The following is an 11,370-nucleotide window of genomic DNA, read 5'->3' as shown; positions in this document are numbered from 1 at the left end:
ATTCTCCGCCAGTTTTTTTTTTTTTTTTTTTTTTTTTTTTTTTGAGACAGGGTCTCCTTGTGTAGTCCAAGCTGGCTTTGAACTTACTATGTAATGCAAGCTGGCCTCAAACTCAGGGCACTCCTCCTGCCTCAGCCTCTCGATTGCTGAGATTACAGGTGTTCACCAGCACACCTGGCTCACCGTGTTGAGAAAGCAAGAAAATGCCTGGGTTTGGTAATTAGATGTCACTAGTAGATGGAGCCAGGCTGCCCTGGATTGGCAGAGAAAACGGTGTAGCCATGGAGACGTGAGGAATAGAGTGGGAGTCGTGAGAAGGGAAGTAGGATAACATTCACAAAGGAGGGCTGGACATAGGGCTTTTCTTTGACTTTTCAAAGAAGGAACACTCAATACAATATGAAGGAAGGGAAATTCACAGTACATGAGTCGATTTTTAAGGGGAATCATGTCCTCTAAAAGTGCTACAGGTCTGGGGATTTAGCTCAGTAGTGTCGCCACCTGCCTCGCAAGTGCAAGGTCCTGAGTTTGATCCTCGGTACCCCCCTCCAAAAAAAAAGCTGTCTGTAAGCGTCAGCAGCCACTGAGGCGCACGGTGCCTCTAGACCTCCTCTTCTGGAGATGCCAGCAGCCATGGGCCCCACTAGTGTCCGAACGCTTCAAATCCTGGCATGCCGGCCCAGTGCCTAGAGCCCTCAGTCCTTCCTGTGTCTCTGCTCAGAACAACTCAAGCACACTGATGTCGCCTCTGGGAGTACACCCTGTAGGCAGTGAAGGTGGTGCAGTCTTGAGAAAACAGAAGAAGAAGAAAGCCCAGAACAGGACATCTGTGGAATGGAGCAGATGGCCCGGGAACCAGTGTGTGGAGAATTTGGAGCTTGGACTCAAGATTCAGAGACCCACCACAAAGCAGAAAGAGTAGGCTATTTAGGCAATTTGAACTCTGTGCCATCAAAGAACCCCTTGCCCCAAAGAGGAAGCTAATGCTTTCCTTGTTTGGGAACTACTGGACACAGAAGGAGGTAGTGGGGAGAGGCTCTGTGAGCTCTCAGGGCAGTGACTTGTCCAGCCCAGGAGCAGCCTGCAGGAGGATCTGCCAGAAAAAAGAGCCAAAGGGTCTGCAGGCCTCCAGCAGGGAGAGCCAAGGCCACCCTGGATACTCCTGGTGAAGAGTTTAGGGTCAATTTCTTTTAGCCTCTTCCCCATCTTGGAGCAGTTCTCAGCATGGCAGGCTGTCAGGGTTTGTCTGGGAGCAGGGCCTTTCCTGGACTTCTCTGTGTGTGGGGCTGCTCTGGCTCTGTGGTAGTCAAGCAGGTATGAGACTGCCTGATGAGCACAAGACTCTATTTGTGGGTTTTGTGATGAAATCTCCCTCCTTCCAGGAGAGGCAGAGATGCATTCATAAAAAATCTACAGTAAGCTGAAGTGTGTGTTGTATGAAGAATAGAGCACTCATATTCCAGGATTTAAATAGCTGTTGGTGATGAGGTTTTGTGGGGAAGCTATGTAATTGTACACTGGGATGTCTTGTGCAGTACTTTAGGGTTTTATGTATTGTACCATAATGTCCTAATAAATCTTTTTTTTATAAAAATGAAAAAAAAGGGCTAGAGAAGAGAAAAAACAGAGAGATGAAAGTGGACAGAAGGGAGAACAGCAGGCGGGACTGCTACAGGGCAGAGATCAGAGACAGAGAATACTGGGCTGGGAGGGGATAACCCAGGCTTGAGGTGGGATGGAAGAGGTTTGATATCTTCCACAGGGCTGACTCAGACCACTACCGGGCACCTGTACCTCATGTTTGCCATCCCACGGACCGCAGGTACAAAAGCGACCCCCTGGCCTGTTCCTAGGGCCACTGTTCAGTGTGCTCCTCATGCCCTGGTTGGCCGGCCACAGAACCCACCTCCAGGGTGTGCACGTCTGGGGCAGCTTGCCCTGGACAGCTGGGCGGGCCACTCCCTGTTTCCTACTCAGACGTCTTCACCTGCCTTCCTGGAAGGTGGCTGTGGCAATCATCAGAGAGCTACACACGACACAGCCTTGTCAGCCACCAAGGGGCTGCTGCTATAAGCTGAACCATGGTTACTGGAAGTCACACGAGCTCACTGTGCCACACTCTATTCTATGTGTATCTTCCCACTCCTCCGTTAGACTCTAAGCTCTTAATGAGCAAGGATTATCAGTATATCCTGAAATGTCCTCTGAGAGGAAATAATACATCTGGGGTTTACTTTAAACCACAATGTTGTGGGAGGGGCAGGGTGTGGGCAGGGAACGTGGAGGTTCATCGCATAATGTGTTCCACTTTTCCGCACTGTTAGCCAAGTCATGAATTCCAGTACCTTACACTTAGCACAAGAGCCCTCTCTCCCCTCGTAGCACAATGGCACAGGCAGGTGCTCTAACTGGGTCTGCAGTGACTCTGTCTCACTGGACAAGGGACAAACACCATTAACTTGTGGGATGAGTAGGTCCAGAGGCAGGCACTGACCCAAGCTCCCAAAGTCCACGAAGGTAGGATATGAGGGTCAGGGTCCAGCAACATCTCCTGTCTGCTCTGAGTTCAGTCCTTGGCATGACCTACTAGGACCACACTGCACCTGGCTTCCAGGGCCTCCGGACCTTGCTGTGCAGCCCACTGTTGCCACAGGCTTTTGTTCCCACATAGTTTAAAGGGTTCTTTCCTGTAGCAGCTGGTCCTGCAGAGCCCCAGTGACTGCTGCTTTGCAGCTACAAGGAACAGAAAAGAGGCCGTGCTGAATGAGCTCCCAGGACAGAAAGGACCCTGCCCATGTGCAGCGGCTGGACAGAACCAGATGCCCATGGAGAGCACCTGAGCAGGGGTTTCCAGTGAAGGAGTTGAGGTAGTGTGTGCCTGTGTGTTGAGGGGAAAGAGTGAGAGGGAGCATACAAGACACAACCTCAGCCAGGTGGGACCGTGCATGCCTCTAATCGCAACACTCTAGGAGGCTAAGGCAGGAGGATAGAAAGTTTGAGGCCAGTCTGGGCAACTCAGTGATTTACAGAGACCCTGTCTCAAAATACAGAATAAAAAGGATAGGGATGTAGCTCAGTGTAAAGGTCCTAAGTTCAAAACACACACACACACACACACACACACACACACACACACACACGCACGCAGCCTCAGACTACTTACACTGGAGACAGGGCAAAGGACAAGGCTAGACACACTATCCCCTTTATGGTGAAACAGACTTACCAAGTGTGCTGGAGATGGTGACCTCGTGTCCTTCACTGTGGCACTGGAGGGGACATCGAGGAGAGGCCATTTCATCTGCAGGTACTGCAAAGAGGACAGATGGTGAGATGAGGCCTTTCAAGTGCCCAAAGCAAGCAGAGGAAGAGCCCAGTGCTCGGTCACCAGGGAGGCGGGGAGACCACTCTAGCCCATGCCCCGTACAGAGAGGGTCAGATTCCCACAGCATACACCAACAGTCACCCTACCACCACTGCAGCCTCTGTCACCTCGGGGGGACACAGATGCCAACTCAGGAAACCAGAAGAGGGAGAGGGAACTAAAACATCCCACAAACCCCAAATTCTTCCAAGACCCTATTGACCAATCCTCAGGGACAAGAGCCTCCCAGATTATGATTCTGCCTGGCTGGTCTCCATTTCTCACTGTGTCATGCACGGTGCTCCTTGAGAAACAGACTGTGCAGAGCAGAGGTGAATGAACAGACAAAAACCATCCACTGACACTCAGAGTGGTGGGTAATTCTCTGTGCCCAAGCTTGCTGGTCTGTATCACAGTGATTCTCAGTCTTGAGAAGATGACTCAGTACCCACCCATTCCCATGGGTCACTGTGAAAAACCCAAATACCAAGCTACTCCCATGCACACACGCGTGCACACACACACACACACACACATACACACTTTCAGTGAGAAACCTCTCCTCCACTTGGCATGCCTTGCTAAGAGGGTCCTTGAGGAGAGAATGGAGCACAGGCAGAGGTCCTGGGAGAAGCCCACTGAGTCTCTAGGCCCAGGACCATGGGTTCAGATTCTCACTAAGCCAACATGGGCCGTGTGACTCCAGGCAAGTGACCGACAACCCAGAGTCTCAGTTTTGTCATTGTAAGACAAAACCATTATGATAACTTCGCAGGTTGTTAAGCAACAGGGACTGTGTCAGATAATGAGCACAGTGCCTCACTGGTGGGAGACATCTGATAAACGGCAGCTATTACATTCATACACAAACCGGTAATCTTTGCCAGGAGCAAAAAGCATGCATGTTGTCACAACGTCAGTGCCAGCAGGGTGTGGTGGGCAGAAGACCCATGAAGTGGCCTCTCTGAGGAGATAGAGCTCTCGCGGAAGAGGTGGCTCCAGGGAGTTTCACAGAGGACAGAAAGGGGTCTCTGAGTCACCACTTGCTCTGCTCACTCAACAGCAGGACAAAAGTCCCATCAGTTGGCCTTGAGTTACACGGACACATAGCTCCTGTCCCTGTTGCCTGCCGAGCCTCTCTTCTTCCTCCTGTCTCACCAGAGCCACTTCTTCCTTTCCTAGAGCCTACACTTCCCAGATAAACTAAAGAGGATTTCAACATTAGCAAGTTGAAAAGCGGCGGAGCTTTAGTTAAAAGTGAACAGCATTTGTGCCACATTAGTAATAATTTTCAGATCATTTTAACGCACAGAACCCAGTTTAATCTTCACAAACAGCCCTGCTAGTCTAAGTTTGAGGGATGTGAGCCCCAGTTTTCAGATGAGCCAACAGATGTAAAATAGGCTCGCAGGCTTTTGCATGAGCGCTCACAGCCAGAGCCTGGGTCTCTTCACTGCCCGGCAATCACGAAGCTCGTAGAGCACCATCTTCACAAACCATCTCAGCCCCCCGACACTTCCCTCACTCTCATGAGTTTCTCTTCTTTTCTATCTGGCCATCCCAGAAGCAGATGTTCACACAGACACCAATGTTCTCCTATTCAGATGCTTGAGGTAGTCAGAGCTTCTACTTGAGTACCAAGCAACAACTTGAACATGTTTGTTTTATAAATGTTACCACAATAATAACAAATACCAAGTGCTAAAGGAAAATGTCTCAAGTCCATCCCCCAACATGAAACATATCCGAAGAGTCTTTAAAACCCTTCAGCTCCCCCAGGGTCTTGTTCCCTGCCTGTCCAGTAGCTAAGATGACAGGCATATGCCATTATGCCAGCTAGGAAAGGGGACAGTTGAGTTTCCCAGGACCATGAATAGGGTGATAGGAGCCAGCAACACCCCCTGTAATTTCCCAGGTCAGCACCAGGAATTTGGAGGAAGCTGGGCAGTGCTGATTCCTAGGTCAGGCCCAATCCAACAACCAGTAGAAATAAAAGCTCTTTTTGTGGGGATTCTTCGGTGAGGCTAGCCCCAAGCTCACACTGGGGCTGCAAGTGGGGAGAGGATGCCCTTGGGGATTAAGTGACACGTGGCTGAATTTAGCCTTTGCAGATAAAGGCACTCAGGCAAATTACAACTACGGGTTTCTCCAAACCCTGGCTGGGCTCCATTCACTCAAGGCTAAGCTCCTCACCCCATCACAGCAGGAGTTGAGCACATATTTGAACAGAAGTCCACAGCCTGATCTGCTGCCTCCCTCCTGGAGTGCCCACAGGATGGTAAACTGTGGGCTCCATAACATCAGTGCAACTGTAATGGGCGAAGCAATAGCAGGAGCTACCACTTCTCAGGGATGTCTGTGAGCTAAGGACTCTTTCGATACTCAGGAGAAGAAATGAAAGGCCAAGCAAGTCCAGTTGTTGAGCACCACCTTGACTTACATATCTTTCACATGCAACTATGTTTCTGACTCTGAGACAGGACAGATGTGCATTTCCAACTTCACTGAAATTGGGGAACTGTTTTTTGGGGGCTAGGGTTCAGCTAATGTAGTTCGAAGTTAAGTAGGGTGAGGCTAAGGTTTAGATCATATCTTCATGTTGTTAAGGGAGGATGATTCTATTCCTATTTTCACTGGAATTCACCAAAATGGTCCTGTGGTTTCTCTTATTTGACATCCACAAGATGATATGTATAGTAACAGATTTTTTACACTAGAGCACTTCTGCCTTCTCAAGGTAAACCCTGTATGACCATGGTTGTTTGTTTTTGTTTCTTGCTTTTTATTATGGAATACTACACTAAGTGTTGGTATCAGTGTTATTTTGGCTGTGTTTGTTAGAGGGGCCCTGCTCCTCCTTTCCTTAATGCTCTGGGTCCCTTTTTGCTCTCGGAACCTTCCCTGGAGCCCTCCTTGGGCTGAGCGAGCGCTTGGCCAGGTGGGCTGCTTCCGCTCCACACAGGGTCCCTCTGAAGGATGCTCTCCCTAGAGAGCTAAAGCCCACTTTCCTGCACGGAGGCGGAGATTTGTCCTTCACAGTCCTTACTCTGCCGGCTTGGAGACCGAGCAGATTAATTGCAGCTGTGCCCTGGAATGTCCCCAACACACAAATCTTCATGATGTAAAACAGCTGGGAGGAAATCCCAGCATGCCTTGGACAGAGGCAGAACTGCCAATGAGCTAGGGAGATTATTAACCCTCTGATTCCCAGAAGGTAGGGAGGATCCCCGGCTTGCTCCGTGTGGGTAGGGCGCAACAGGACTAGGGTGGGGTGGGGGGGAGCCTATATTCTCTCCATTTGTACTCTCTCCCCAAATCCCTTTAAGCTGGGCCCTGGCACAAGAGAAGCCAAAGCTTCATGTTTCAGGATCCTAAACAAGGCACACTACAGTGGGAAGCAAGGAAAACAAGTCATCTCCCAAATTTGTCAGGTGAGAATGCTCCAGCCCTTAGAAGCCCGTCCGTTTTCCTTGAGCAGGGGTGGGCGTGGAGAAGAGCCCTTTCTCCAGCCTTCTGACTGCTCCTGTTGTTGCACTTCAGCAGTAGATGGTGCACATCTGTCACCTGTTCAGGCGGCCAGTCCTTTCTGCCTCTGGTCCCCACAGCAGCTTCAGCAACCAAAAGCTACAGCCCCCTTGAATAGATAAGGGGCGATTCCCTATAAGGACGCATGGGGTATGCGGGTCACCAGAAGAAGGTTCCAAACTCCACACCCCAGGCAACAGATGCTTTCCACCCCACTGACAACGACATTGTTCTCTTCCTTTTTTTTTTTGCAGGATTGAGGATCAAAGGCAGGCACTTGCAGACTCACTACTACCCCAGGCAACAGATGCTTTCCACCCCACTGACAACGACATTGTTCTCTTCCTTTTTTTTTTTTGCAGGATTGAGGATCAAAGGCAGGCACTTGCAGACTCACTAGGCAATCTCCTTTTAAGAGCAATTTTTAACATAAAGAATTGTATTACATGCCAGGCATGGAGGCACACACTTGTAATCCCAGCCCTCAGGACGTTAAGGCAGGAGGATGGTAGAGAGTTCAAGGTTAGCCTAAATTACATAATGAGATAGTGTTTCAAAGAAAGAATTGTATTACAAATGAAAACTGAAGGAACAATCACTCTCTCCTTAGTCTTTATTCTGTTAATATTGGGGCAATATTCTGTCAACATTCTCATTAGACTACTGCAATGGTTTTTCCAAATTCCTACCAGGTTGGCCTCTAAATACCAACCAATCACATCTCCTCTTTGCTTAAAAACTTCCCACTTGAGATGAAAGCCCAGTGATTGGATCCCAACCTTAGGCATCCACCTCGCTGCCCCCACCTCCATGCCAGCTGCACTCACATTTCTGCTGGACTCTGAGCCATACACCCTGCTGTCCCCATCCCTATACTCGTGGGAAACTCTGATCCCACTTCCCTGGCACCTGTCACTTGCACCCAAGCTGTGCGTGGTCTTCCACGGGTGGCATTGTTGGGGCTTGCACACTTTGCCCTCTGGACTGTAAGCTCAAGGGTCACACCCACCACCGAGACCTAACTCAGAAGACAGCAGCCAGGATGTGCTACAACCATGTCCTACCTTGTACTGATCAAGAGCGAAGCATGAGTTTCTGCACCTGTAACATACAGGGTGGAACGTGCTGCTGTATCCAGTACAGGTGTAGACTGTACCTAGGAGACAGCCAGCCCTCACCCTGTGAGGGACCACTTGTGATAATCCAGTGCCTTAGCTGTGCTGGGACTCTGGAGGCTGCTGATAGCCTCTCGTGCAGCCTGACCCCCCCAGTTCCTGGTTGTGATCCTTCACCTTTTGCAGAAGTGGTCATAAACTGTTCTAGGTTTCAAAATATACCTCCCCTGAACAAGGAACTCACAGCAGGGAGACAGTGAATTTTCCCCAGGGAGGAGAAAAGCTTAGTTTGCAGATGCTACTGAAGAAAAGTAAATGGACAGGTAAGGAAGAGCAAGGTGTGGTGGTGTACATCTGTCATTCTACACCGAGGGAGGAAGATGTCAAGTTTGAGGCCAGCCCTTGCCATTTAGCAAGACTGTCTTCAAAGAAGAAAAGATATATACTGTAGTTCCCCTTAAGGATGGGCACGAGATCCAGGAGCAGAAGACTGAGGATCATGTTTACACTTATTCCTTATTTTTGTTTAGAAAATGAGTAGTTATAAGCATTTGTATGTATTTGTTGTGGATGGTACTAAAGCCTAAACACAATCTTTGTTTTCCCAAATACTTTCTTTCCTTTTCCCTGCCCTTTCCAGAGAGGCTGGCCATCCTGCCTACCAGACTTGGCCAAAGGCTTGGGATCTGGAATGCAGAGGTGTGGGGGAGGGGAGGAGGAAATAAAGACGATTAAGATGCAATATATATACATACAATTCCCGAAGATGAATGTAGTTTTTAAGTAACACAAACATACACTAAGAAAAAAAGATACTAGCATCTAGGAGGTACCAACCTCAAAATGAGAACTTGGTCAAGTTCTGTCCCTAGAGGCTGAGTTTTTAGAGATAGAAGGCAGAACCAAGGAGGCCAGAGGCCAGGGGCCCAGGCCCATTTTAACCTCTCTGGCTTCAACCATCTCACCTTTAAAATGGGAGTTTTTTACTTCATCATTCTAAAGGCAGGGCTTGGACCAGGAGGCCTCCTAAGGAGGAAAAAGTCAAATCCAGCTGTTTGCCTAAAACCAAGACTGTGCTGAGGTATATGGTGCAAATCTGGAGTCAGGAAGCCCTGGTTGAACCCCACTTACAAGCTGTGTACCAGAGGAAGGACCTCATCTTTCAGAACCTCTGACTTCTCACCTGTGAAATGGGAACAACAGCAGCCATGACCTAGCAGGGCGATGATATACAAGGGCTAATCAAACAATAACTGTGCATTTAAATTTTTAAAAAACTGAGCCCAGCATGGGAACCCGAGGCAGGAAGAGTGTAGTGAGTTGAGGCCAGCCTGAACTATACATTGAGACCCTGTCTTCCAAAGAAAAAGGTGTGTGTGTGTGTGTGTGTGTGTGTGTGTGTGTGTGTGTGTGTGATGGTGCCAGGAATTGAACTCAGGACATGACACTTTTGAGGCAGGCATGGTGCTACTGAGCTAAATCCCCACCCCAGTTTTTTTTTTTAACACAACAGTAAAAGACACAGTGCTGTTAATCCTCTTCAAAATACTCCTCCTCACTCTGAAGACACTTATCCCATCATTTGTGTGACTTTTTTTCTTTTGAGACAGTCTCTCTATGTAGCCGACTGCCCTGGAGCTCTTGGTGATCCCCCTCCCTCAGTCTCCTGAGTGCTGGGATTACAGGAGTGCACCATGACGTCCGACCTGATTCTTGCCACCTTCTGAAGCTGTTCTGGGAAGTCTTCTTTGGTGGTCTTTACAAAGTGTGATAAATATACGGGAATGCTGTTGCCAGGTGCCATTCAAAGTGAAGGCAGGCTTTTAAAACATTAAGATGTGGCCTCACCCATCTTATTCACCTGATCTCACACAAGGTGACTCCTGGCTCTTCTCCAAAATCAAAAGACCAAGAAAGATAAAGGTGTTTAAATCAATTCATGACATCCAGGCAGCCAGAATAGCACAACTAAAGACGCTCATGAAAGAAGACCTCCAGGATTGCTTCAGAAAGTGGCAAGAATGATGGGAAAAGTGTGTTAAAGGACAGGTGGGGGAGCACCCGGAGAGGGATTAATGGTGATGTGTCTTTTACTGTAATATATATATTTATTTATTATTTGGGGGGGTACTGGGGGTCAAACTTGGGCCCTTGTACTTTCAAGCAGGTGGTGGAACCACTGAGCTAAATCTCTGGCCCTACTGTAATAATTTTTAAAGTGCTAAACACTCACTGTGTTTGTGATCACACTTGGTACCTCAAGTATGGTAATCACACTGGGGGGAACAAGCAGACTGCTGGGCACATAGTGAGTCCTTAAAAAGTTAAGTAAAGCTGAGTTCAACCTTCTGGCTTCTTGGAAGGCTGAAGTGGGAGGGCTGCTTGAGCCCAAGAGCTCAAGCCCAATCCTGGCAACACAGCAAAGCCCAATAGCTAAATCTTGGAAACAGCCCATTTGCCCATCTGTTGGAAACTGGATAAAGAAGATGTGGTTTTTCAATAAAATGGAATATTACTCAGCCATAAAGAATGAGAAAATAGATTCATTCATAGGAAAATGGATACATATTGAAGATATACTCCTAAGTGAAATAAATAAGTCCCACATGTGTAAATACGAATAGTTTCCCTGGTGAGAATAATCTGCAACAATGCATAAGATCCTAATAAGATTACTGACATTTAGAAATGGGAAGAAAGGAGCTAAAGGTGTAGGAAAGGTGGGATGGGTAGGGGAAGGGTAATAAGGGAAAAGAAAAAAAATGTGAGAGAATGAAAAGATGAAAATAAAGTGTTTGTAGATGGGGAGGGGAGGAGGGGGTGAAGGGAGGGCAGAGGTAAGGGGAAAAAATGAGAATCAAGACTTGTCATGTAGAGGTACAAGATCCCAACAATGATAAAAAAAAAACAAACACAGCAAAGCCCATCGTAAATAAAACAAAGAAAGAAAGAAAGAAAGAAAGAAAAAGAAATGCGTTGAATTCAGTTACTTCAGTTACTTTTGTTCACTGGGCCTATGATCTGCACTTCAACGAGGGGCAAAGGAGAGCTAATTAAGAGTTTGTTCCGAGCCGCCATCGCTCAAGCGCCGGGAGGTAGGCCGGGCCTGATCCACCGCGGGAAGGAGAACCACGCCTGCTCCGGACCCAGCAGCCATCGCTCAAGCGCCAGGAGGTAGGCTGGGCCCCGATCCACTGCGGGAAGCAGAACCATGCCTGCTCCCGACCCAGCAGCCATCGCTCAAGTGCCGGGAAGGTAGCCGCGCCGGCCCCTGAACCCCCATAAGCCCCCCCACCGCACTCTCAGACTTCCTGACTGTGCAAATCTTTGGACCCACTCTGCAAAGACAGAGGTGGTCATCAAGGG

The 11,370-nt window shown here is 48.5% G+C and overlaps 1 protein-coding gene across 1 annotated transcript in view; it reads right to left on the bottom strand.

Annotated features, from left to right (window-relative positions):
• Window positions 1-11,370, bottom strand: part of Tcf7l1 (transcription factor 7 like 1) — a 47,260-nt gene that overhangs the window by 20,922 nt on the left and 14,968 nt on the right. The window contains exon 2 of the mRNA XM_010635243.2: window positions 3,227-3,310. Coding sequence (XP_010633545.1) covers window positions 3,227-3,310 — 84 coding nt within the window. The remainder of the gene's footprint in view (window positions 1-3,226; window positions 3,311-11,370) is intronic.

Source organism: Fukomys damarensis, unplaced genomic scaffold, assembly GCF_012274545.1.
Source record: "Fukomys damarensis isolate Sample0158 unplaced genomic scaffold, DMR_v1.0_HiC HiC_scaffold_2, whole genome shotgun sequence".
Taxonomy (NCBI): domain Eukaryota; kingdom Metazoa; phylum Chordata; class Mammalia; order Rodentia; family Bathyergidae; genus Fukomys; species Fukomys damarensis.
The sequence above is the reverse complement of the archived record's forward strand: the minus strand, read 5'-3'. Positions and strand labels throughout refer to the sequence as shown.